The sequence below is a fragment of the Camelus dromedarius genome, chromosome 16 (assembly GCF_036321535.1).
Source record: "Camelus dromedarius isolate mCamDro1 chromosome 16, mCamDro1.pat, whole genome shotgun sequence".
NCBI classification, from domain to species: domain Eukaryota; kingdom Metazoa; phylum Chordata; class Mammalia; order Artiodactyla; family Camelidae; genus Camelus; species Camelus dromedarius.
The window spans coordinates 21,118,903-21,146,093 of NC_087451.1; the positions used below are offsets into that span (position 1 = coordinate 21,118,903).

The window sequence follows — 27,191 nt, forward strand, 5'->3', positions numbered from 1 at the left end:
GAACTTAGAACAGTACCCAGCACATAGATGCTCAGTAACAACTTGTGAAGTGGGTACACAAGAGGGTCCTGTCTGAAGGGGTAGCCTCAGGAAGTGTGTTTTCCTGAGAAATCTGTAGCACTTTAGAGAGATTTAATAAAATCAAGTCGAGGAAAAGAATTGTGTGTGTGTATGTGTGTGTGTGTGTTGGGGGTGGGGGTGGAGATGAGAAAGGGGATGCTGTGTGGTGAGGGAGGTACAAATATTGAATGTTCTGCAAAGCCATGTATAATATTTTAAAAATAACTAGGTGAGAACTATGTGTGACAAATAATTTTAGAAATTAAAAATGATAGTCTGGTTCAATTTATAAGTTCACTGTAGTTTTTATTTATTCAACATTAAGAGAAAAACACCACAAAGCAAGTGACCCAAAATAGCACATTTTGTGCATTTCTTCAGCCCCTTGGCAGCATCAGGCAGGTGTGTTCACTCTGCAGTGACTTTCGTGTGAACCTCCCGGCTCTTGGCCCGCAGCTTGTTGACCTGGGACTCGGCAATGTCTGCCCGCTCCTCAGCCTCCTCCAGCTCGTGCTGGAGCTTGCGGAACTTGGCTAGGTTAGCGTTAGATTGTTCCTCCTGAGAATAGAGAGAAAGTTGTGAGATTCAGACTTTGTACTTCTCATTGCACTTGTCCCCAAACAGGATTATTTCCTCAACTCAGCTATTTCCTTCTTATGGTCTGTTTGCCATCTCTGACTTCAAATCCAGACAGATTTGTAACTTCAGTTACATTTTTCACTCTTAAGAATGAAAGAAAAGTTTTGAAATGGAAAAGACAAGCTCATTTTGTCAAACCCATATTTACATGAAATCCACTGACAACGTGTGGCAAGGAGGAAGAGCCCATGAACACTCACGGAGTTTAGAAAGTAAGTGTAAGTTCAAATGATGACTTTGGGAAAATTCCACTTAAGATTTTTTTGCCGTGTGTTTTGACTCTGGTTTACAGAGATAGGAAAACATGGGGCCAGGAAGAAAGTACACCTCTGTGCCTCTCCCTTTCTTGTTCCCTTTCCTTCCTTCCTACTTTCCACATTGTGTCTGGAAGAATGGGGAACAACCAGGAAAAGTGAATCTGGAGAATCTTCCAGCACACCCCAGTCTGCTACAGCAAATGAACAGAGATAAGCCCCTGCTGATGACACTGCTAGTGAGTGAATGAGTTGGTTGCGATCAAAGACTTCTGTTTGGTTTTTGGGAACACTTGATCATGTGCATTTTTAGAGGGAGAAGAATATTTATTGTGCTGTTAATTAGATTTTCTACTGGATATTCTTTGCAGCTATCAAGTAAGGTGGGTTATTTGGAGCTTTTCTTTTCTCCCTCAACCCTTACAAATTGCTTAATATAAATATCTCCTCTTGAAGTCCTATTTTATAATTAGGATTTGGGCATAAATTAATATCATCTTTGTTAAAATATGAATGGTATATTCTTACTTTGTGTCTTTCTTTCTCATTAACACATTCTCTTCATATGCTTTCTGCCCCCAAAAAGTTTACTTCTTCCCTCAAAGGCTTAAAGATACTTACAGCCTCCTCAGCTTGTCTCTTGTACGATTTCACTTTCGCCTGTAGTTTATCTACCAAGTCCTGCAGCCTGAGAACATTCTTGCGGTCCTCCTCAGTCTGGAAGTTTGAAAAAATGGCCTGCATTCAGTCCAGTGAGATAAGCCTACTATAGGTGGTAAAATAAATTACTTTGGTATGATGGCAGGCGGGCCTGGGGTAAACGTGGTGACCTCTGAGGCTTCCTTTGTAGTATTAACAGTAGCCGCTCTTGTTAAATGTCCACTGTTTGCAGGCATTACATTAGAGAATTATACACACCTCTAATCCTTACCTCCCTACTCTGGTGAGTAGATGTTGTTCTATTTTACAGGTGATGAATTAAGGTTTAGAGGGTTAAGTAACCTATCCAAAAAGTAAGGCCAAACCAGGACTAGTACGAGTTTATCTGGCTTTGAAACCTATATTTTTTTCCCCTCACTTACGCTATTTTCTAAAGGCCATTCTGATTTTCCTGGCTTAGGAAGGGGTCTGTGATAAGTAACTGTGTCATTTGCCCCTTATATCTATCGTGTCAATGTGTATCTATTTGTGAGTGCCACATAGTCACCAGGTTTTTAACTTCCCTTTGAGTAGGGAGTCTGGATATTCTAGAAAGCTACTCCCCTTACCTGGTAGGTGAGTTCCTTTACTCTTCTCTCGTGCTTCCGCAAACCTTTAACAGCCTCAGCATTTCGTTTCTGCTCATTTTCAACCTCTCCTTCAAGCTCACGTACCTACAGTCAAGAAAGATACTTAGTCAGTCTTGGGGGATATTAACTGACTCAGGACCTACTGATGATATTGGGTGAATATCCCCGGCCCCAAGACTAGGATGGGAGTCAATATATAAGAAGAGAGAAGGATGAGGGAGTGCCCTTTTGCCCTCCCCAGATTCAGAGAGACTGAGAGACCCACCCTGGCCTCCAGCTTCTGGATCTGCTTCTTCCCGCCCTTCAGGGCCAGCTGCTCAGCCTCGTCCAGGCGGTGCTGCAGGTCCTTCACCGTCTGCTCCAGGTTCTTCTTCATCCGCTCCAGGTGGGCGCTGGTGTCCTGCTCCTTCTTTAGCTCCTCGGCCATCATGGCCGCCTATTTAGTTAAAAAAAAAAAAAAAAAGCCAATGAAATAAAGAAACCTGGTAACACACATGTTAACGTTAAAGAAATACTCATCTTGCTCACATCAGTGATGGCCTTCTTGGCCTTGTCTTCTGCATTGCGTGATTCTTGAATTACTTCTTCCACTTCACTCTGAAGTTGTGAAACATCATTTTCCAGTTTCTTCTTGGTGTTGATCAGGCTGGTGTTCTGTTAAAAGTAGTGGAAATTTACAAGACCTACATTTTGCACACTAGGGATTTTAGAAATTTCTTACTTGTTGCCTCACGTAGGGGACCTAATGGCAATATTTCACTAAACTTTAAATATTCAGTGCAAAATGTTAATCATTTGCAAGGTTGGACCCCCTCCCCTCCACTACCCCAGTGTTCATCTAATTTGTGCATATGGCGTCCTGAGGTTCAATAATGCCAACCAGACATCGCTAGTATTCTATCCTTAAAAGGCTGGAAATACTGGAAAAGAATAGATTCTTTTTGCGAGAACCTGGCACTGAGAGTTTCTCAATTAGAAGGACTCTATTCTCTGTTAATGTGAATGGTTTGCTCCTTCGGGGAATACTAAATTAGTCTTATGAAAACATTTTCTTAAAATTTCAACTCAGTAGTTCTCTAAGGGAAGCAGTACTACCTCAGCAGATATTTCAAAACGTTTGGGGGTGGATATTTTTGGTTCCAAACGACTAGGATGTGCTACTAGATTTAATGCCTGGGCAAGTCAGTGGTGCTAAATGTCCTGCAAGACACAGGGGTGGTAAACAGCAATGCTGAATGCTGAAGTGCTCCCGATGAGAAACACTATGTGGAACATTTTCGGATTTTGAAGTCAACAGATACCTTTATTCAAGTTTATTCCACATCATGATTTTCAAAATAATCTAGGGTCAAACCTTACTTTTAAATTAAAAAAGTGATACCCCTGCCCCTTTTTGGTAGAAGACCTAAAAAAGACAAGAACACACGCCAAAAAATCATCTATAATCCCATCACTCTAAGATAATTGTAATTAATATTTCAAAGCATGCTCCCATCCTTTTAAAAATATATATATATAATATATATGTATTTATTTATAAAATTGGAGGACTTCCATATTCTAACTGATTCATCACTCAGCAGTACACCAGCATTTGTTTGAGTGAGGGTCTCACCTGGGTGTGCAGCAGCTGGACGCGCTCACTGGCATCCAGGAGCTCCTGTTCTGCGATTTTCCTGCTCCTCTCCGTCTGCTCCAGGGTGGCCCGCAGCTCCTCCACCTCCGCCTGCAGCAGGTTGGCTCTGCGCTCCACGATCGCCAGCTGCTCCTTCAGGTCCTCCTGGCCCCGGAGAGCATCGTCCAGGTGTAGCTGGGTGTCCTGTTAAGTTAATGAAAAGGCCTTAGACACTTGGAAGAGGATGTGAACATCCCAGGAGATGAACTGGAAGAATGGACTGGTGCCAGGAACGGGAAATGACAGGCATGTCATTTGCATAAGCCTGAAAATGGTGATGTCACCAACTCTGGTGGAAGAGAATTACCAGGAGACAGATTCTTGCTGTGTTTTCTGCCTCCAACTGGTTATTTTTTCATGTGCGAGTCACTAGTGTGTCCTTTATGGAACATTTTCTATATATACTACCCAGAACTTGACATTTCTCATCTCCTTTATCTTCACAGTAACCCTATGAGGTGGGTAGCTCCATTCTTATTTTGTAAAAGAAACAGAGGTTCTGAGAGTTTAAATAACTTGCCTAAAATCAGGCTGCTGTTAGTGACAGAACTAAGATTCAACCTCAGGCTTATTGGTGCCAAAGTCTTGCTCTTTCTCTCATATCAGAACTTATCTCTGGGCTTCTGTTTATTTTTTTACGTAATATTTCTTTAAAAATATTATGTTTTATATGTATTTAATTTAGCTACCTACATGCTATGAACTGTATACTTTATTAAAAGGGAAAGAAAAGGATGGCTTAACAATAAGGTGTTGTGATGAATGGAAGATGGGTCACTTCCCCGACTTAGCTGTTACTGGGGACCCATTTACCTTCAAGATCCCTTGGGTGTTCCTGTAGTTCCTCAAGCTCTCTGCTGCCAAGCGGTTGGCATGGTTCAGCTGGATTTCCATTTCATTCAGATCTCCTTCCATCTTCTTTTTGAGTCTCAGGGCATCATTCCTGCTCCTGATCTCAGCATCCAGTGTGCTCTGCATGGTCTCCACGACCCTAATGTGGTTCCTCTTCAGCTGGTCAATTTCCTCATCTTTCTCAGCAAGTTTCCTGTCAACTTCAGACTTGACTTGGTTCAACTCCAGCTGGATGCGGAGAATTTTTCCCTCTTCATGTTCAAGAGATGCCTTAACAAAACAGTGATCAATTAATAGTGGAAAGTGACTTGAATATTTTGAGTATATTCCCTGTGAGCCCAAGTATTACTAATATGTTTGTCTGATTTTGCAAAGTGCAGTACGACAGTTCTAGGAGCCTACTAGGTAAATCACCCTTTTATTTATTTGGTTGTGGATTTTAGAGGGCAGCTCTGTAATAAGGGCACTTTGTAAAGTATAAAGTGCTATACAAATATTACTCATGTGAGTACAACACAAATTATGATTAAACTTATGTCTAGTAAAGAGGAATTCTCAGTGTTTTGTAAATTAAAATGTTCTGTGTGATATACTAATTCCTATCGTAGAAATTCTCAGTTTTTTTGTAGAAATTCTGTTTTAAAACATATATACACATTTCTGCTTATAAAGTGTATGTTCACTGTACAATGTGGAGGTAATTTATAAAAACAGAAAAACTTCCTATTGTGCCTCCACTGAGAGGCACAATTTTAATGTGTGTTTTTTTTCTAGTTTTTTTATATATATATATATATATATATATATTTACATGATAAAATTGTATATGCAAGTGCATGTCTTGCTTTAAAAATTACTCTCTGCCATAAATATTTCCCCATATTAATTACATTTAATGGCTATAGAAAATTGCATCGTGTGGATGTTCCATAGTTTGCTTCACCTTGTTTTTGGATTGGACACCTTTGTGTTTAAAGCTTTGCCTCCATTTAAGATAATTTTCTTGGGATAGATTCTTTGATATAGAACTGATAGGTCATAGTATTACATTTTCAAGAGTTTTGATAACTCTTGTCAGATTGCCCTTCATAAATGTTGTATGAGTTCAAGTTCTCACCAGCTGTGTAATAATGGGTCCATCTCATAGTACCATCACCCACTGAGTGTTTTCACCAATGCTTATCTTTGATTTTCCCCTCACATTATAATATGTACCTCTGCTTCCTCTAAGGCAACCTGAATGTCACATTTCTCTTGTTCCACTTGCTTCTTTATTTTTTCCAATTCATGAATTTGCTTCCCTCCTTCAGCAATCTGCTCAGTGAGGTCAGAAATCTCCTCTGTGGTGAACAAAAGGGAGAAGTGGTCAGACTGATGTAACGTGGAAAGGTCCTACCAGGGCCATGTGGGGTAGGGAAGTTCAAAAGCACTCACGCTGCAAGTTCTTGTTTTCTCTCTTTAGCGTCTCAAGTTGATCTAGGGACTCCTCGTAGGCATTCTTGACCTTGAACAGCTCAGTACTGAGAGAACGGGACTCCTTCTGGGAGGCCTCAAGTTCAGCCTGAGTTTCCTCATACTTCTGTTTCCATTCTGATAGGACCTGAAAAGCAGTAGATTGTCAGGTGATGGAAGGAGAAAGGGAGACTGATGCAGTTGATGCAGTTTAAGCAGGCTGGGCCACCTTGTCAAAGTTCCTCTGCTTCTTATCCAGGGCCGCGCAGGCCGCGTTAGACCTCTCCACGTCCAGCATGAGGTCCTCCACTTCGTTCTGGAGCCGCTGCTTGGTCTTCTCGAGGGAGGCGCACTTGGCGTTCACGGCTTCCACATGTTCCTCTGCTTCCTGCAGACGCTGGGCCAGCTTCTTCCTGGGAAGTTATCCAGGTGGTTAGGGAGAGAGGTCAAGAACAGGGGCAAGTGATACCCTCCTGGGCCTCCTTTCACAGTCCTGTTTCTACAGTGTCAAGTAGCATGGTTTTCAAAACTGGTAGCCAGACTGCTTTCTAGGTTGAGAAACTATGGAAAGGTCCAAAGTGGTGAGCAAGTGGACTCAAGTCCTTTTTTGTTTTTGAGTTTTTAAATTGTTGGAGCTGATGTTCTGTGTATCTCACTGTGTAAGATTTCAGGATTTTCAGGACTTCTGATTGACTGTAGTGTGGAGGATGATTACCCAGGGCAGTTTTATTGATTGATTTATATGTCTCATATCATTCCATAAAAGGTTTGAGACTAACTAGATGTTTTATTGGGCGCAAATATACCGGGCATACTCTTTTGATTTCTGAGACTTCCCATTTTGTTTTATGTACTTTTCCCCAGGAGAAAAATAGCCAGTTTCTTCTAATCATATATAATTTGGACAGTCTCACCAGAGAAATAAATGGATAAATAAATCAGAATAAATAAATCCATGCAGTCTAAGCAAAGGCAGGTTTTTTTTCCTTCTGTATTGTCTAATTCTTTACTCCCAGTTGTGTACCAGTTATGCATGTCTAATGTACACAAAAACCTTTAGCTCTAATGCTTTAGAAGACCTATCTGAAGGTCTCCTTTGGTCTGTACACAGACTGAGGCTTTACTTTATTCAGACTAACCTTGCCCATTATGCACGGTTTGGTGGCCTCCAACATGAGTTTTAAGAGCTACGTCTTTGGACTACAATACTTAAGAAGGTGGTCTCTAGAATCAGAATGTCTAGTTCTAATCTCAGCTGTACTAATTAATCATATGCCCTTGAGTTAGTTGGTTAACCGCTCACAGTCTCAGTTCCCTCATCTGTAAAATAGGGATACACAAATAATGCAATATAGTGTTGCTATGGAAACTAAATGAGTTAATACATAATAGTATTTGACAGACAGTGTGCACTTAGTAAATGTTAGCTTCTGCTATCATCATCACAGCTGTTTCTGGGAGTTGCTGATTTGAGCAGCTAGGAAACCATGTCATTTTCCTCCTCCAGAGTTCATAGTACACACTTGGCCTCCTCCAGCTCCTCCGTGCGCTGGATGGCGTCTGTCTCATATTTGGTCCTCCACTGGGCCACCTCGCTGTTGGCCTTGGACATCGCCCTCTGCAGCTCGGCCTTGGCTTCCTGCTCCTCCTCGTACTGTTCCCGCAGCAGGTCGCAGTCATGGCGGGAGGACTGCAGGGCGTGGGCCAGGGCGTTCTTGGCCTATGGAGGTATGAGTTCCATGACTTAAATTCATTTCTTCAGTGATATTTAATTTATACACTTAAAGTAGAACCTAACTGAACATGTTCAGATTTAATTAGCCAAGATGATCTTTGGTAAAACTTACTTTAGTTTCTTCCTCTAACTGACGTTTCAGCTCCTCGATCTGCTGAGTAGATGCTTGTTTGCTCCTTGAAAGTTGAGAGACCAGAGCATCTTTCTCATCCAGTTGTCGGGAATATTCACCTAAGAATTAGGGAAGTGAAGGAATTTGTTAGTGGCATAAACAAACCTAAAGTTCATGTGTGTGTCTGTGTGTGTGTATAACATATATAATTGACTAATATATAGTTTATCTAATTCTAAATATTACAGAACTGGCTAGAACTGGAGATTAAAAAGCAGCATTGCTGTTGGAGTGTAACAGGTAAACCAGCCTGCTGACTCTTTCTTGCTGTCCTTTTTTTTTGACCTGCTCAGCCCATCCTGGTGGTTTGCTTTCCCTCCTCTAATGTGGGAGTATTGCTATTAATCCAGAACGCCCGGAATCGCTTTTGTCTAGTACACAGTTGCAGGCCTCAGCAATGCTTACCTGCTTCTGTCTGCAGGCGCCCTCTCTGGGCCGTCAGGTCATTGATCAGCCGCTGCTGCTCTTCCTCCTTTGTCTTAAGTTCACTCACTTGATCTTCTAGTGTACGGCACATCTTTTCAAGGTTTCCCTACAGGACATGTGGCAGTGAAGGTTGAGACATTAAATGCAACAAGGAAAAGTTAACACTTGATTCTTAAAATTTTTTAGAGTGAATAAATTTATGTCCAATGTGAGTAGCAACTTAATGGCACCAACTCTATGGGATATGCTAGGATTTAAGTATAGTAGGTGCGTACAGCTCATTCATTTATGCTAGAGATGCTTGATGCTGACACTCGCTTAAAGTGGATTTTGAAGTCATCATAATGAGTCATATGCAGCATTTAAAAAAAGAAACAGAATGGAATACATTAGAATAGATAATCAATCCTATAAACTGCCTTCAGACAATGTTTAATGACAGAGAACAATGGGTGTCCTTACAGGTTGTTAAATACTCTCATTTAAAGATAGTATTGGGTACCTTGGCTTTGGAAATGGTCTCTGCATTACTGCTAAGGTCGTCGATCTCCATCTTCAGCTCACTCTTCTCCTTCTCCAGCTTCTGCTTGACCCTCTGCAGGTTGTCGATCTGCTCCCCCAGCTCGGCCACGCTGTCCGCGTGCTTCTTCCTCAGCGTGGCCGCCGTGGCCTCGTGCTGCAGGGTGGCCTCCTCCAGGTCCCGGCGCATTTTCTGGAACTCAGCCTCCCGCTTCTTGTTCATCTCAATCTGGGCTGAAGTTGCCCCACCGGCTTCTTCCAGCCGCTCGCTGATCTCCTCCAGTTCCCGGGTGAGGTCAGAGCGCTGCTTCTCTGCTTTGGCCCGGGAGGCCCGCTCTGCCTCGATTTCCTCCTCCAGCTCCTCGATGCGGGCCTGGCCGTGACACAGCACAATAACGTGAACTCATCTCAATTTCAGGTGTTTTTGGGGGTGCAGAAACTAATGGAGGTGAGATGACTCACCTGCAACTCTTTGATCTTCTTCTGTAGTTGAATTTCTACTGCCTGCTCATCTTCAATTTTGCTTAGCAGATTGCTGATTTCAAATTCTTTCCTTTAGACAGAAGAACAAGACATATTAGTATCCATATGAATTGAAAGATGATATTGCATAGAATTTTTTTTCTGGAGTATCTACTTTTTGAGTTTCTCATCAAGTTGCTGTTTGTCATTTTCTATATCTATTGTGGATTCTTGGGCCAGTTTTAGGTCGCCCTCCAGTTTCCTCTTTGCTCTTTCTAGGTCCATTCGAAGTTTCTTTTCTTGCTCCAGAGACCCTTCAAGCTAATGAGAAGGTGAAATTTGTTAAAAATTGAAAGTATATTTAAAAAAAAAAACCTTTCAAATGGATATTAAAAACACACTTACGTCATCCACTTGCTGCTCTAGCTTGGCTTTAGCTTTGTTCAGGGTGTTGACTTTGTCCTCTTCTGCCTGTAGGTCATCCAGGGTCTGCTGGTGGGCCTCCTGGAGGGCCTTCTTCTCCTTGGTCAGCTTTGCGATGGTTTCATCCAGTCCTGCCATCTCTTCTGTGAGGTTTTTCACCTTGAAAAGTTAACAAAGGAATGATCTCTGTAGTAAAGCAGCTTAGTTGGATGGCAGAGTGTCTGCTGATATAGCAGAAAATGATTCATACCTTGTTCTCTGTGGCGTGTTTCTCCTTTTCAACCTTGGCCAGTGTCAGCTCAAGGTCATCTATGTCTTTCTTCAGTTCTGAACATTCGTCCTCAAGTTTCCTCTTCTTGGCCGTCAGCTCAGCATTGATCTCTTCCTCATCCTCAGCTCTCTCAGTCACCTCCTTGATCTTGGCCTCCAGCTGGATTTTGTTTTTAATGAGTTGCTCACACCTTTCCTCTGCATCAGCCAAGGCATCAGCTTCCTGTGGAGAGATTTGTTGAGCTATTTAGAGAATTTGTTACTTACTTGTTCTTTGCACAAAATAGTAGTGTTTACTGGATGCTAATGAAATTTTCAGTATGAATATAAATTAAACTTAATTGAACATTTACATTGTCTGGAGATATTTAGCTAATTTGATACGAGTCTATAAATTTAGAAGTATTTAGAACATTGGTCTGAAAAATGATTGGATTGAAGCAGTTGAGTATTTTTAAAAGTAGTGTGTAGAAGAGTGGAAGGACCAAAGGAAGCCTGGGTTCTTGTCCCCAGTTTGCCTCCCTGTGTGTGACCTTAAGCGAATTGCTTTTCTCTTCCTCTTCTCAGTTACCTCATGTAGTTAGGAGGATTGGAATGAACGATTGCTAAGGGTATTTCAGCTGTAATATTTGAAGATTTCAACTTAGTCAAATTGGTTAGTTTTGATTTTGATCATTCCCTACTCACCTTAAACAAGTAGTTGCTAGATTGAATTTTTAAAAAGAAAAATAAATAGTTATGTCTATGAATACATTTCCACGAAGCACTTTTTATAGACTCGAAACCTCCCTGATAGTCCATAACAGTGTTATAATTGTCCAAGGTTTTCATTTCCATTTTAAGAATTACCTATTAGTCTCAAAATGAATTTTAGAATATCTAAGAACCTGTAATATTGAGAAATGATACAACTCAATGAGGTTTCTATAAATGACTAAAAGACTCATAAAAATCAGTTCCGCCACTAACTTATTAGATTACTCTGGCCTGGAGAATTTCTTTAACTTCTCAGTGTTCATATCTTAAGTTTTTTAAATGCTTACATGGATGATAATGGGGACTTCCCAGGGTTCCTTTGCTTAATTTTTAATAGTAATACACTCAGTAAATGTTTACTCACTGACTAATGATAATACCTTTGAAAAGAGGTTAAGATGAAGAAACTTTGATGCTGTGCCTTTGGGAAAATGTAACCTTCATTCATATAAGTGAATTTATCAGAAGGAACAGTTGAAAATAGCTTAAGATTTATAGGAAAACTGTCCTTTTTTCAGGTTTCTTCATGACATTGTTGGGCTTGTTGGACCAAGGAAATGGGAGGATGTATTTGGCCAGAATGCTGGCGCAAAACCTACGCCGACTCTGATTGCAACTCCTTGAACCAATAAGCAGAGGTCTTAAGAACTCAGTCTGTATCAAAGGAAGAGTCACAGAGGTCACTAGGTCTACTTTCCACCTTGGTAGTTCAGTTCAAGTAACTGCAGATAAATTTATTGAGCTGAATCTTGGGGATTGGGGGAAAGAGATGCAGAGAGGAATAAGAAAAACTGTCTTTCTAGAGTTTAAGTACAACCTCAAACACTTGCATTCAGAAAATATGGCTATACTTTTAAGGCTGAAGGAGGCAAGGCAAATGAGTAAAATGACTGAGATTTGGGGTCTTGCCTTTAAACTGTTTCCTTCATGGCTGTAAAATTTGTGATACTGTTAAATAAATTCTTCAGTTTTCCCTTTTCTGTTTGCAATTCGGAGGTAGTTGTCCCCTACTTCCTTACTTCCAGGAATATTGAAAGTTAAGTGAAATAACTGAAAAAAGCAACTGGATAATTTCTGTTTCAAGAAGAGGCCATTTGTATTCCATTGTATATTCTTGCCTCCTTTGTCGAAGATGAGTTGACCAAAAGTTTGTGGGTTCATTTCTGGGCGCTCTATTCTGTTCCATTGGTCCATGTCTGTTTTTGTACCAATACCATGCTGTTTTGATTACTGTAGCTCTATAGTATTGTCTGAAGTCTGGGAGAGTTATTCCTCCAGTCTCTTTCTTTTTCTTCAGTAATGTTTTGGCAATTCTAGGTCTTTGATGGTTCCATATAAATTTTATTATGATTTTTTCTAGTTCTGTGAAATATGTCCTGGGTAATTTGATAGGGATTGCATTAAATCTGTAGATTGCCTTGGGCAGTGTGACATTTTAACAATATTGAGTCTTCCAATCCAGGAGCATGGGATATCTTTCCATTTTTTTTAAGTCTTCTTTAATTTCCTTAATCAGTGTTTTATAGTTTTCTATGTGTAAGTCTTTCACCTCCTTGGTTAGATTTATTCCTAGGTATTTTATTCCTTTGCTGCTTTAAAGGGGATTGATTCTTTACTTTCGTTTTCTGTTGATTCATTGTTAGTGTAAAGAAATGCAACTGGTTTTTGAACATTAATCTTATAACCTGCTACCTTGCTGAATTCTTCGATTATTTCTAGTAGTAGTTTTTGTGTGGACCTTTTAGGGTTTTATATATATAGTATCATGTAATCTGCATATAGTGACTCTTTTACCTAAGAAAAGGCCATTTGTAAATCCAAAGTGTATGTGAATTCAAAAAAAGCTTCAGTAACATGATACATTCAGAGCACACAATACTTACAGATTGAACCTGGAGCTGCAGGTCATTTTTCTCTTTTAAAAGAGTCACCATTTTTTCCTCCAGTTCCTTCCTTTTTGCCTCTGACTTGGCGAGTTCATCCTTGGTTTTCTGGAACTCTTCCTTCATGGTGGCCATCTCTTTCTCGGTCTCCGCGCTCTTGAGGAGAGGCTTGATCTTGAAGAAGAGTTTCATCCAGGGCCAGTGCTTGACGTTCATGAATGCACGTACGTTATACTGGATGCAGAAAAGGGCTTCTCTGAAATGACATAAAGATATCAGTGTAGATTGATCCATTAGGGACAATGTTATTGTACTATTTTTTTACATACAAACTCCCCTTTTAATGACCCCCCCCACATATAAATATGACAAATTCTGTATATTTTATATGTAGGCTTTACACACACACAGACACACTCTCTCTCTCACACACACACACACACACACACTTGTGGTGGTCCTCCGTATGACCACTTTGCCAATGTGTACTGCTCATACTAAATAATTCTGGGTTCTCAAGTCCCTGTCAAACTAGCAAAGAAGCTGACTTTAGAGGAGGAATACTTTGCATGTATGAGCAGCATGTACCATTTTAAGATCATTTGAGGTATCACAATATTAGTGATTTGGGAGTGGATGTGGCAGTTGTAAGTTGATTGGGCTGTTTGGCTGTCGGCACACTGATGTGAACTGTGAACAGGAGTAGCTTGCTTTCTGATTTGCCCCACCTAAACTAGCTTATGATTTATCATGTCTTCCTTGAAGCCTGTCCTCTTATTTTAATCACCACAGAATTATCTACTCCATAAAGTTCTTTTGTTAGCTTTTTCACATAGTATACTGGCTCTTCTCAAATCAGTTCAAATGTTTCATTCTTACCTACTCAATTAGATTGTTAATGTCTACAGGGCATTTAGCATGGATTGAACTCTAAAATTTGTTTTGTTTAAATAAAAATTTTAAATAGTAATAAAAGATATCCCTTCTGCACATGGTAGCAATAGACTGGCAAGGTTTGACTACCTTGCAACAATGTGTCTGTTTCTTCAACCTTGTTAAAATGGAAATTCTATTTCTATGGGTCCAATTTATAAGAACCATAACTCTGAGGAGGCAGATGAAATGACATAAACCATAATGCTGACACATAGAAAAGACTTGGGGATACTTATAATACAGAAGTAAATAAGTATAGATGAGGAAGGTAAATGCAAAACGGGTGTGTAAGGACAGAATGCAGAGTGCTGGGTAGATGGAGTTAGGTGACGTTAATTTAGAGGAAGGGGAAATGGAAGTTTTGAATTGGTAACTAGATTAACTAGGCTGAGGGGAGAGGGCTTATGTAAATATGAGAACAGGAGAGAAGCAAATTGTTTAGCCTGGCAGGAAAAGGCTGTGTGGTTGGAAGTGATAGATGAGGTGGGGGATGGAGGCCTTGACAGACACCCAGGCAACTGGAATTTGACATGGGAGACCGTGGGGTGATGAAAATAGCACTCCCTGCAAATGATTCCTGCAGCTGTATGTGAGGTGAGAGAAAAAGAAATTGAGGAAGGAGAGAAGTTCTGCAGGGAATCCAATTACGAGGGGTTAAGCAAAGACTGATGTGTTAGAGGGGTGAGTTCTGAACTGGGTAAGAAGCACATACGTATTAGCCACAAAACCAAAGAGTTAATGAATGAAGAAGGCTGATTTAAAGTCCCTGAGGGACCTTACAGTCCTAATATGTTGTTACCTCCTTTGCAACATTTTCTGATATTCTACCCTCATTAGAAATCCCCTGCAGACAGCTTGAGTTCTTGTTATAATCTGGGCCAACTTTTCATCTCTCATTTCTTCCAGAAGACCCAGAAGGCCAGCTTTGAAGAAAACCTGGAGAGAGAGGAAATCATACATCATCTCCATACTACAGGAGAGACGGACATGGCAGAAGGTACTTGGGTCTCGTGTAAATGAGTCATAACTACCTTTGTGTGCCCAAATTTATACTGGGTGTGATCAATATCTATAGAGGCAAGAAGTTTCTCAGAAGCCTTCTTGCTGTCGATGAATTGTCCATCTGGAATAGCACTTGCGTTTAGAACTTTGTATCTGTTCAATGGAAGAAAGAATGATTAGGAAGATGTGACCATGTAGGAAAATCAATGACACCACGAAGAAACGTCAATAAAAATCTCAGAGAAAAAGCAAAAGTAGAAAAATGCACCTGCCCTTCAGGTTCAGATAGTAAAACAGTGATTTTTCCATGGTCTAATGCATGCTTCCTTCCTGTTTTTAAGAAATGTCACCTTTTCTAACCTATATTCTGTCCTGACACAATAAGACTGTATTATTTGACTAAATTTCATAGTATTTACTAAGTTAAGATACATAAAATACGATGAACAGAGGACAGGAATGAAGGTAATTAAATATTCACAACATTCAGTACAATACGACAAAGAAAGACTGGCCTTTGTTTAAAATCCCCATAGAGGATCCTGCTTGGGAAGCCCTTCCTGCAGATGCGGATGCCCTCCAGCACTCCATTACAGCGCAGCTGGTGCAGGACCAGTTCATGCTCCATGGCCCCTAAAAATGTAGCAGAGCACTTACTACTGGGCACTGAATTTTCAAACTTGTGTGTGTTTGATTATTTCATGCTCTTCGGTCTTACCAGGAGTTTTGGTTTCATTGGGAATGATGCACCGTACGAAGTGAGGGTGTGTGCTCCTGAGATTGGTCATCAGTTTATTTAAATTTTCCTGGAAAACCAGATAGAAGGGACTTGATGAGAAGGTTCTATTTCAGATTGCTTTTTGGTAAATTATATGGAACGAACCTAGGCACCTTCTTAAATACTAGGCATACGTCTATGAGGCTTCAGTTGCTCTGTATTTTAAAGGTCTCAAGAGTTCCAGCCTGCCAGATAACCACAAGGCCAAAGTGTGGGCGGAAATGCAGCTCTCCGTGGTGTTCATTTATAACACCTAGGATCTTATCCTATAAACAAACTGCAAGTTCAGTAGCCTCATGCACAGGAAGTGTTCCCAAGCGGGAATCAGAAGACAAAAGACTACGGTCTTGCTTTGCCACTAATGAGCTGCTTGACTGTATGAAATCCCTTTTGTTTCTCTGGGCCTCATCTGAAAATAGTTGAGATTACCTCTGAAGTCTCTTTCATCTCTCTCAGTGCCAATTGTCACAGTAGTAGTTTATAGTGGTAACCTCGGTTAGCAACTGTCCCAATGTTCTCTGTTCCTTCCTTGAGTTTATTGTTCCCTGGGACCTGTAACCTCTTTTTTTTTTTTTTTGGAATAGTCTAAAATCATGAGACTCTCTGACCTTGTGTGGGTGGATCTTGGGTACCTGAGAATGATCCCCAGTCTGAAGCATATGGGAAGTTATTCCAGAAATAGCGTTAACTGGTTATGACACACAGTGGTGTTTTATTCAACCATAGAAAAACTGGCAGATAGCTGTTTCTCAGTATTTCTTAGGTATATTCTTTGAGATGGCAGAGTTGCTTTTTTTTTTCATATCTCAGTTAACCATGAGGAAATAAGAAAATAAGTAATGTGAGTTTCTAATCTTGAAAATATGTACAAAGATAAGTTGTTGAAACAATATATTTGAGATAATGCAAATTGGTAGTGTGAAAAGAAAAAGAACAGGGCAGTTTTCTTGTTCAGGTCATGTGCTGTATCTGCATTTTAGTTTTAAAAGAATTGAGATTTAGCCGTACAAACCCTGACAAAGCAGCCGTTGGAACAGACGTTTTGTACATTAGAAGAGTCCGTTTTTAAGCCATCTAAGAAAGTTACATTATTTGTAGTAACATTGCTATTACTGTTACTTTAATCTCAAGAGATATTTTCTAGCTTAATCATCCATCTAAATCACTAGGTTTGGCTTTAGATGATTTCCACCTATTGTAAAAGATTAAATCCACCTCAGAGGACAAAGATGTGTTTTGGTGGAAGGATGTCCCAAAGAATGTGTCTCAGGCCCATTCTCAAAGACGGACTCAGGAACATTCTCAAAGGGTAACATTAGTGGAGAACGATAAGGCTTTCCACAGGGAAAGCTCTGAAGTTCAGCTCTGCTTCCTTAAAAATCAGCCTTATTATATAATGAGAAAGCTGCTTAGGGCGTTTTGGAATTCTTGAATACACTAGGTGAGCATAATAAAGAATAAGGGGTGAAACATTCCATCCTAAGGAGAAGTATTGCTTTGGCTGTAACCTCACAAGAGCGAATATTTGAAGTAATTCCTATTAACATCCATTCCCTCCTAATACATTCTAACTCCTATAAGTCTGATAATCCATACAAGCTAAATAGGCTTTCAAATTAAATTTGTACTTTACCCTAAAAAGGGCTGACACAGTCTGGAAAGAAGAGCCCTTCTTCTTAGCACCTTTCTTTGTGCCGCTGTCTAAGATGAAAAGAAAACCCATCAATTAAAGTAGAATCCCAGAGGCTGGAATGGTATGGTAACATTCTGTGGGGACAGATTGGATTTAGACTGGGGACACAGAAAGTACCTGCTTCAGCACTAGCATATGTGGAAAAGAGACTGGCCAGAGTCTTCATTGCGGACTTCTGGTACAGCCCAACCACGGTGTCGTTCAGGGGGTCCTTGTTCTTGTCCAGCCAGCCGGCAATGTTGTAGTCCACGGTGCCCGCATAGTGGATCAGGGAGAAGTGGGCCTCGGCCCGGCCCTTGACCACCTTGGGCTTCTGGAAGTTGGCAGACTTGCCCAGGTGCTGGTCATACAGCTTGTTCTTGAAGGAGGTGTCTGTGGCCTTGGGGAACATGCACTCCTCTTCCAGGATGGAGAAGATGCCCAGTGGCTGAATTCAGAAAAGTAGACACTGGGGTCAGCCAATCTTGTCTCAAAAGATACAGACATAATGGCTGTCATTTGATAGAATTATGAGCACTCCTATTTAAGTATGTTTATAAAAGTAAACCATGGTCATAGCACAAAGAAGTCCTTTTGTTATCACTATAATGACTTTTCCACCCTTCCTTCTCATGTTCAAATCCATACCATTTCAATTGAGAGAAAAGCTGGGTACATACTCCAGATGTCAGAACACCATGTGGGGGTGATCTATGAAAAATGTTTTACATTTGTCACATTTTTTTTCCCATTGTCAAAGTTTTATATTTGTATGAAAAGGACTTACTGACTTAGAATGATGTTTACTTTATATGCAATAATTTAACAGTATAAATAACCCAAGCCTTACTTAAGACATTTTGTGTATTTAATGTCCTTAAAGATAGATGATGAAGAATCATAAGCAGTTTGAGTTCTTGACTTACATATTACCTTTCTTATAATCCTTAGCTGTATTACCTGTGCATTAATTTTTATTTAGAAAAAAGACATTCCTATTGCTGACATCTTGGATCATAATGGAGATAAATTCCAGTGAAACAGACTATCTCAATAGAGATGCTGCTTTAAAATTATATTTGAATCAGTGTTAGAACAAAATGAGACTAAACATTCTCTGATCCTTCTTATTTAAAAGTTGAAAAGAGAAGGTCATTTTTAAACGGTAATTTTCTAATTTATTCCGACATCAATCTAAGATTACAGTAGTACTTTCTGGAGTTGCTTAAGATACTTGGAAATGTTATCCGTTCAGTTCAGTTTTCCTTTAGAAGTCAAACAGACCTTCTCAATGAGCTCGATGCAGGCAGCCAGGTCCATCCCGAAGTCGATGAACGTCCACTCGATGCCCTCCTTCTTGTACTCCTCCTGCTCCAGCACGAACATGTGGTGGTTGAAAAACTGTTGCAGTTTCTCATTGGTGAAGTTGATGCACAGCTGCTCCAGGCTGTTGAACTACACAAAACAAAAATTTTCAACATTAAATGAATTTTTATAGCAGTAGAATTCATTACTGAAAGATCTTTTACTCGAAAATGTGGAATATATAATAATGAAATAAAAGTTAAACTGATTTTTGTTTCTTCAGAAATCCCAGGAAAAAAATGATCATTTTGACATGAACCCTTTTCGTGATTTGGGGGCATTATTAAAAGACACAGGTGTCAGTCACACAGCAGGAGTTCTGGTAGAATCTACCTCCTTCCACCTCTACGATTGCATGGGCAATAATGTGCATTAAAAGTATAACCATGATCCTATGAGTTATGGTTTGGATTGAAGGGTGAAGGTAATTTTTTGCAAAGCCTCACATTTTTTTGCCAGCTCCACTCTCTAATTCAAGATAAAGCTCACACTTTCACTTTTGGCTGTCACATTATTAAGCGAAGCTTATCTTCAGACCTTTAGTTGATGTGCAAAGGGAAATTAATAGGCCTATTTCTCTTCTATTCATATCAAACATTTGGGAAATCTTCATTGTCAGGCCTATGACAGTGGGGACCTGATGTGGTATAGCAGTTGAAGATCCAAAAGAGTCTTTGTAATAATTGACATCCTCATTTTGTAGATGATGAAGCTAATGCCCCAGAGGGGAAGGGGTATGTGTCAGATGATCCTGGAAGAGGGCAGGCTATGAGCTATCACTATGTTTCTACCATTTGGCCCTTTCCATGGGAGGTTCCTTGTGTATGGACCAAACGCCCCAGATCCAGGTTCCTGTCCTGGCTTTGCCTTAAATGGCCAGAGGCTTTTTAGCAAGTGTTTTGATTTTCTTACATCTGTTTCTACACATGTAATTAGAAGTAATGTTAGTTACTCCTTCATGGGTTATTTTGAAGATTAAATGAGATAACATTTTGAAATGCTTAGTAGAATGCCAGAAATACAGACTTCTCGATAAATGTTAGCTATTGTTATTATTAGTTATTACTTGGTTACCTCCTAGGTACTTTATTCTAGGTGCAGTGTTGGGAAAAGCAATGTAGACACTACAAATGTAAATGAATAATGATAATACCCAGTATATCAAAACCCAAATTGCCTTTCTCCCACTTTTTATTGATATGGAGAGAACTCACATCAAAGATCTCAAAGCCAGCGATGTCCAAGACCCCGATGAAGTACTGCCGGGGCTGCTTGGTGTCCAGCTGCTGGTTGATGCGGGTGACCATCCACAGGAACATCTTCTCGTAGACGGCTTTGGCCAGAGCACCCACAGCATTGTACACCTTCAAACAGAGTCACGATCATTCGAGTTTTTAAAGACATGTCATGAAGGCCTGAGATGTGTGTGACTCGTAGACGTCATGTGATTACCTGCTGCACAGTCTGGCCTTTGGTGACGTACTCGTTGCCGACCTTGACCCTGGGGTAGCAGAGGGCTTTGAGCAGGTCAGCAGAGTTCAGACTCTGAAGATAGGCAGCCTTGTCAGCAACTGTAGAGACACAATTTAAGAAATGTTTAATGGCAATATTTTCTTTGATGTAATCTTTCCATTTTTTGCCAATCCATTTTCTTTATTATTTAAAGAAAAATCTTTAAATAATTCTATAGAAGATGAGATGAGGCTTTCTGTACATTAGAGCATGGACTTGCTAATAAATGGTCAGTCAGTTTCACTGGCTTTTTGGCGACTTACTGTAAGCAGCTTTTGGTGAATTCATCCACAATAAACATGTCCAGTGTTTATGGAAATACTTTGAGTCAGAAGCCAGACCCTGCTCTTAAGACCTAGTAGGTGTAGTTGGGAGAATAAGCGCACCTTATCTGTTGCTGCTTCTCCCAGTTTAACCAAATCAGTTAATCTGAAAATATAAGGGTTAAATTTCACTTCACGATCCCTACAGAGTCCCCTTCTAAAATTTTGTCATTGACTATGGTGTAAATGCTATGTCAGGCACAGTGGTTACTGCTGCAAAGTTTAGAGGAAGGAGAGAGAATGTTGTTGAGTTGGGGTGGTCAGGAAGGGGGTACGTGTTCTTTCCATACATAGAGTATATGATTTTTCTTTCTCAGCTTCTTTTTTATCTTACTTGCAGCCTAAATTGTCTGCAGGTTCACGCACAGACAACACACACACACGTGCACAGATGTCTAGGGATATCCTCCACCCCAGCTCTGTGTTTGGGTAGATCCTGTATTCCTCCCAGGAGGTTTACCTGGCTGGTGCTGAAATAGACCAGTATGCCAAGTTATCCTGTATACCTCTTCGCTATTGCTGAGGCAAAGCAAGAGCACTGTTCCAGCTCATTCTCTCTCTAATGATCTGACCCCAGGTTATGCTTTTTAGGTATATCCTTGCAAGTGGCTATTAGGGTTCATTTTAACTTATTTGGGCTGCATAGAAATGATGGAGATATGGAGATGCAAGGAAGGAAAGGGGGTAAGGAAAGCCTGCACTGTGTGTAAACGTGTATATGCCCTTCAGAAGTCTAGCTACAAAGGAGATGTGAGTTTAGAATAAGCTTTTGTGTTTTCTTGCCATGTTCTTTCAATCCAGATGGAGGTTCACCCAGTACCTTCAGTGCCATCTGGCTCAGCTTGCTCCTCACGCTGCTTTTGCTTAAATTTCATGTTCCCATAGTGCATTACTGCCCCTGTGAGCTTGTAGATGGAGACTTTTTCTTCAGGAGTAAAGCCCAGGATGTCAATGGCACTCTACCAGGAGTAATGATAGGAAAAATGTTAGGGCAGAAGAGACTAACATATTTTGGAGAATTTACACTATATTCCAAGGTAACTGCACCTGTAGTGGGTTGCTATGACAATATGACATTCTCAAACAACGAATTTTTATAAAACTTAGTGTATGTGTCTTACATCAGTAGCCATCAGCTCTTCTTGGTCATCAATGCTAGGGACTGTGATCTCCCCTTGACTGACGAAGGCATAGTCATACGGGTTGGTGGTGATCAGGAGCATTTCTGGGTACATAAAATTCAGGGTACACATTTTACATTTGAAGTTCTTAATAAAAATATTAACTTTCATCTGTGAATTTAAGTTCATTCTTACCAATCAGATCTGGCTTCTTATTGGAAGTGATCTGATAAAAAATATGGTAGCTTCTTTCCGCCTTCAGCTGGAAGGTAACTCTAGACTTTTCTAGAAGATCTGGAAAGAGAAGAAAATAGATATTGAATTAGAAAAAAGTATCAATGCTGCTTAGATATTAAATGAACCTCAGTGTCTTTGGCTAAAATTGGGGCATTACATTAGGCTCCACTGAGATTTCAATTTGATGATGGATCCTCTTGGCACTAGGTGTATGTAGAATTCCAAATACATATGGAGATTGCCTAAGGTTCTCACCATCTCAGAGCAGAGGCTGAAGTATACCTGCTCTAGTAAAAGTTAACTTTTCATATGGATGACCTGTGACCTCTGTATTATAATTGATCCTTAATATTCCCCTCATTCTTCAGATCACCTTACATTCTGTGGTGAACAACTACCAAAGCTCAGCTAAAGAGCAAGTCACAGTCATACATATACATACACATATTCCTTTTCATATTTTTTTTCATTATAGGTTACTACAGGATACTGAATATAGTTCCCTGTGTTATACAGTATAAGCTTGTTGTTTATCTGTTTTATGTATAGTAGTCAGTGTATGCAAATCCCGAACTCCCAGTTATACCTATACCAGAAATTGAGACAACATTGTAAACTGACCATACTTCCATTAAAAAAAAAAAAGAAAAGAAACAAAAAAGAGTAAGTCACAGAAATGTATTGCAAACCTATAGGTAACTCATAGGAACCTATAAATAATCCTATTGTTTGTCCTGGAAAAGACAGTTGCTTCTGAGGCAGGAATTCTAGAATGTGCTATAGAAGCATCAGCCTGAGATTGAGGTAAATAGAGTACGTGGCAATTATGGATAAGTCTGGCATTAGCTCACGGGCAATGTTGGCAGTAAGGTCAAAGCTTACCAGGTGATGCAAAATATCCCAAAATGAAGTCACTTTTCCCTCTGTTTGATTTTCAGTGATCCTGTTAACTCACATGTTTCGATGTCAGCAGAAGCCAGTTTCCCTGTGGTACCAAAGTGGATTCTGATGAATTTACCCTTGAAAAAGAGAAAGATTATTTAGTATTAAAAAGATGACACACAGGGAGTGATACAAGTGAAATAATTCAGGCATAGCTACTCTGACACTTAAGGTTCAGGAAGACCCCTCTGTGACCAAGAGACTTACAAAGCGAGAGGAGTTGTCATTCCTCACGGTCTTGGCGTTGCCAAAGGCCTCCAGTAGGGGGTTGGCACTGATGATTTGATCTTCCAGAGTCCCCTGCAAAGACAAGAAGACAAGAGCGGTCCTCACGTGTGGGGCTCCAGGCTTCCTGAGAGCCCTGACTCTTTTGATTCTAGCTATCAGACCTACCTGCATTTTGCCAGCTTCCTCTTTCTTCTTTTCTCCAGTCACTGCAATTGTTGCAAAGTACTGGATGACACGCTTCGTGTTCACAGTCTTTCCTGCCCCAGATTCTCCGCTGTCAAATAGAAACCAGAGAAGAGATCAGAACTACAGCTCACATTATTGACATCTAAGACAATCACCGCATACCAGAGAAGGAGAAGTCACATACGTGATCAGGATAGACTGGTTCTCACGATCTGTGAAAGAGAAATCAAGACCATCAGTTTTTGAAAATAATGCACATTCAATATGAAGCTTATTGACTCTGTTCAGATTAAACAGAGTTTAATCTTTTTAGCATTTTGAAGATGTTGCCTGCGATTTTGGTTTTGTGTGTAGCTCCCAAAGAGTACTTGCCTCTTGGAGTAAAATTTGTGCAAGTGAGATGCAAAGAATCATCTATTTCTTTTTGTATTTTATCAATTTGAAAACTTTGCTATGCGTAATTTCAAACATACACAGAGGGAGAGACAATAATATAAAGAGCTCCCATGTACCCATCAGTCAGTTTCTACAGTTATTGTTATTTGGTCAATTTTATATATTTTTTACTCCCATCCCAAGCTCACTGAGTTATTTTAAAGAAAATTCCAGGCATCATATAATTTCATCTCTTAAGTCCTTCAGTAAGAAACATAGAATTTTGAAGTTTCACTTAACAGATAAACTGAGACCCAGAGAGGAACAAGTGACTTTTCTAATCATAGCATAGCTTGTCAAAATTATCAAGTTGTTTTGACTTCCAGGCTGCCTGGCCTCCTCCCAGTTCTTGATATTAATTTGACTGCTGGTAATACTAAAAAAGAAAGTGATTTAGAATTGTAAATGTTGGTGTTCATTCATTTTTATTTTCCTTTTAATTTTATATACATTTCTAAGTAATAAAAACAAAAATTATCACTAGTTATATGACTAATGGATATGTTAGATTTATACTAATTTTCTGATTTGTTAAATCTTTAATTCTGTACTAATAGATTTTAGAGAATTCTCAAAAATCTATTTGGAGAAATAGATACTAATCTGGATGCTATTTAGATGAGAATATAGGCTTCAGAGAACTTTAAACTTCTATTCAGGGAGGTAGGTACAGCTTTTGGAAAATATTCAGATTGATTTCTTTTTCCAATAGGAGAAAAAGCATGAAGGATCATATCACATCTAGTGGGAACATACACAAGAAGACAATGTTCCAGTTTCTAACCTGGTCAGATGCCACAGGTTTTGCATGGTTTTATACAAAAATCATGTTTGGAGACATAAGTAATCTTGAATTTGGAGCAGCTCCAAAATTTAGAGGAGTGGAGACCTTAGAAAGGGTAGTGGTGTGTATAGCCGTGAAAATGCAGCTGCTGAGTATTAAAACCTCTGAAATGAGCCCACATTTGGATAATTTCTGGAAGGTAGCTAGCATCTGTTGTTAAGCAAAAAGCAGTTTACCGGCCCGAAATTCTTGTAGAACTGCTGGCCAATTTGAAATAGAAGACTCCTATTCTACCCCTTTCCCTCTCTCTTCTCCTTTAAAAGACAATTAAAAGACAGTGCAACAACAACGACGACCACAAAACTGCAACAAAGGAAACAATCAAATAAAAAACCGAGAAAGAACAGAATCCTCTCAGGTTTCTGAAATCCCATGGAACCACAGGAAACCCAGGAATTTAGAATATTTCCAAAGGCAATACATTTGGTGTGTGATGATAAACGGTTTTAATGTTGTGTTTGAGCCTACAATTTGTATCAAAGCTGTCTGTGTATACTTTCATTAGACAGGAGTAACAGACTTTGATATAATTTAAAAAATATTGTTTTCAAAGAAAGATATTTTTATTTTCTTCCATTCTGGTAGGAAGATGCTTGAAACTCTTTGGGAGGAAACTCATAGCTCTTTCTTTGCTCATGTTTTACCCCAAAGGTTGGCAACATTAGCTGTGTCTATTAAAAATAAAGGTAAGAATTCAGTTATGGCTGGTAACTATTTTCCATGATTGTTGTGGATATTTAAAAAAAAAATCTATTTGAACTTTTTTCTCTATCCAAATCAGAAAGTAAAAAATATGGGGAAGCAACAAATATGTTTACAGAGGCCTGCTAATGTCTCAAGTAGACTTCCAGTTACTAGCTGGGTTAGCTTGGGCAGGTCAGTGAACTCAGTGAGCTTCACTTTACTCATCTATCAAATGGCCTTCGGGAAGAATATGTGACGTTACAGCTCTGAAAGTTTTTTGAAAACAGTGAAGCCCCATATGGCTGCAATGTATTATAATCAAAGCCCAAAGTCTATTTGTTCATTAAAGATTCTATTTCCACATTCCTGTAAATAGATGCATCACTCACTCACCAGTCAACATGAACTGATAGGCGTTGTCAGAGATGGAGAAGATGTGGGGCGGGGCCTCCTGGCGCTTTTTGCCTCGGTAGGCAGCCACCACCTCGGGGTTGTACACCGGCAGCCACTTGTAGGGGTTGACAGTGACGCAGAACAGGCCCGAGTAGGTCTGAGAAAATCAGAAAATTTAACATGTGGGATTTATTTTCGCTCGGGGAGGTAGATGGGATAAAGAGATGTGGAGGGGCGCTCACGTAGATCATCCAGGCTGCGTAACGCTCTTTGAGGTTGTACAGCACTCCGGGCTCGTGCAGGTGGGTCATCATGGCCATGTCCTCGATCTTGTCATATTTGGGAGGGTTCATGGGGAAGACTTGGTCTTCTCTGACAGTTAGAGTCTGGCAAGTAAAATAAGACCAGTTTGTATTAATGGTTAGAGATAGGGTTTATGTTTATCTGTTTGTTTTGGTTATAAAACTATAATTGTGGACACTTCCCAATATATTATTTGGTGTCCTTTAAATAAAGACATGAAAATATGTTTATTTTAGAGTTTGATGGTAAGAAAATCTGTTTCCTATGATGAGCTAGAATACATACTACTTTGTAAAAAGTACCCCCCCTCCCACATTTCCCTGTCCCAGGTTTATTTGTCAGTTTCTATCCTTTTACTTTAATAGGTTTAATTTTTAATTTTTCCTTGCCATTCATTATTAGGAACTTCAACTTGGGGAGAAGTAATGGGGATACCAACACGTTATGTACCTAAGTAAATAGTAATTCTTTTGATAGGAGAAGCTAGTTTTTATTTCTCCCAAGTTTGAGGATTTACACTGGGAAGTGAGAAATTAAAGAGATACGTTGGACGCCTTCTAATACTACTACTGGGTTAAAAGCCCTTTGGGTAGTTGGGAAAGGGAGAAATGAGGTTACTGCTGAGAATCTCTTTTACCTTCCAAATCTGGTGTCTGTAAATGGACTAGAAGGGGGTTTGTATTGTCAATAGGCTTAAAGATTTTGAGCAAGTAAGTTTTCAACTTGAAGTGAGGAAATAGAGAAGTAAAACAGTGAATGTTTTCTCCCTATGTGTTTACTTACTGCTCCACGTTCTGTCTTTACAGTTACTTTCCCTCCTTCCTTGCTTTGTATGATGCTCTTCACATAGGATTCCTTGGGCTCCACGACAAAGACCGATGTTTTAGCGTCAAAGGGCTTGTTTTGGGCTTCAATCCGCTCCTTTTCCGATTTTCGAAGGTAAGGAGCGGCTTCACCAAAAACAGCCATTTCAGCGTCCGAACTCGCACTCATGGCTGTGATTTATTCAGAGAGAGCTCTGCCTTGGGGTAAAAATGGGGGAGAGGAGAAACAGAAACCAGAAGTTATACCTGCAAGCTAGATTTGAAATAAAAGAAATGTTTGTCAAGCCTCCATCACCTGCCTGGGCTGTAACTATTTTTCCAAGTTGTTGTTGACCAGTGTTCTAACACAGTAACACTAGCACTGGGGCTGCCTTGGAATGTGACTGCAATTTGCAGCTTCATTTTTAGGGCTTTGAAAATTTCCTTCCCAGATGGCATGTCTTGATATTTAGGGCCAGGGCATCTACAACTGAATGAGAATGGAATCCTGGCATGTTTTAATCTCTAAACAGTAACAATATCTATAGCTAAGACTGTTG

At 39.9% G+C, this 27,191-nt stretch overlaps 1 protein-coding gene across 1 annotated transcript; it reads right to left on the reverse strand.

Moving 5' to 3' along the window:
* Window positions 1–395: 395 nt before the first annotated feature.
* Window positions 396–26,836, reverse strand: LOC105095881 (myosin-8). The gene is made up of 38 exons (XM_010988094.3): window positions 26,612–26,836; window positions 25,768–25,911; window positions 25,526–25,682; window positions 23,354–23,381; window positions 23,149–23,257; window positions 22,963–23,055; window positions 22,769–22,832; window positions 21,772–21,870; window positions 21,577–21,680; window positions 21,276–21,414; window positions 20,073–20,191; window positions 19,835–19,984; window positions 18,540–18,710; window positions 17,394–17,703; window positions 17,217–17,284; window positions 15,524–15,611; window positions 15,321–15,438; window positions 14,835–14,958; window positions 14,603–14,739; window positions 12,868–13,123; window positions 10,209–10,451; window positions 9,941–10,117; window positions 9,711–9,856; window positions 9,536–9,626; window positions 9,057–9,446; window positions 8,534–8,660; window positions 8,069–8,187; window positions 7,745–7,941; window positions 6,451–6,634; window positions 6,204–6,369; window positions 5,985–6,109; window positions 4,731–5,039; window positions 3,858–4,061; window positions 2,771–2,896; window positions 2,508–2,678; window positions 2,222–2,326; window positions 1,575–1,670; window positions 396–618 (listed from the first exon to the last, which is right to left on the reverse strand). The coding sequence occupies exons 1-38, from the start codon at window positions 26,819–26,821 to the stop codon at window positions 469–471; spliced, it is 5,814 nt and encodes a 1,937-aa protein (XP_010986396.2). The 5' UTR covers window positions 26,822–26,836; the 3' UTR covers window positions 396–468.
* Between the last annotated feature and the right edge of the window lie 355 nt (window positions 26,837–27,191).

Coding starts and splice junctions, on each gene's coding strand:
- LOC105095881 (XM_010988094.3), bottom strand. CDS start 26,821: ATGAGTGCGAGTTCGGACGCTGAAATGGCTGTTTTTGGTGAAGCCGCT. Junction 25,912..26,611: donor TAAAGACAGAACGTGGAGCA/GTAAGTAAACAC, acceptor TTTACTTGCCAG/ACTCTAACTGTCAGAGAAGA. Junction 9,447..9,535: donor AGAAGATCAAAGAGTTGCAG/GTGAGTCATCTC, acceptor TGTCACGGCCAG/GCCCGCATCGAGGAGCTGGA.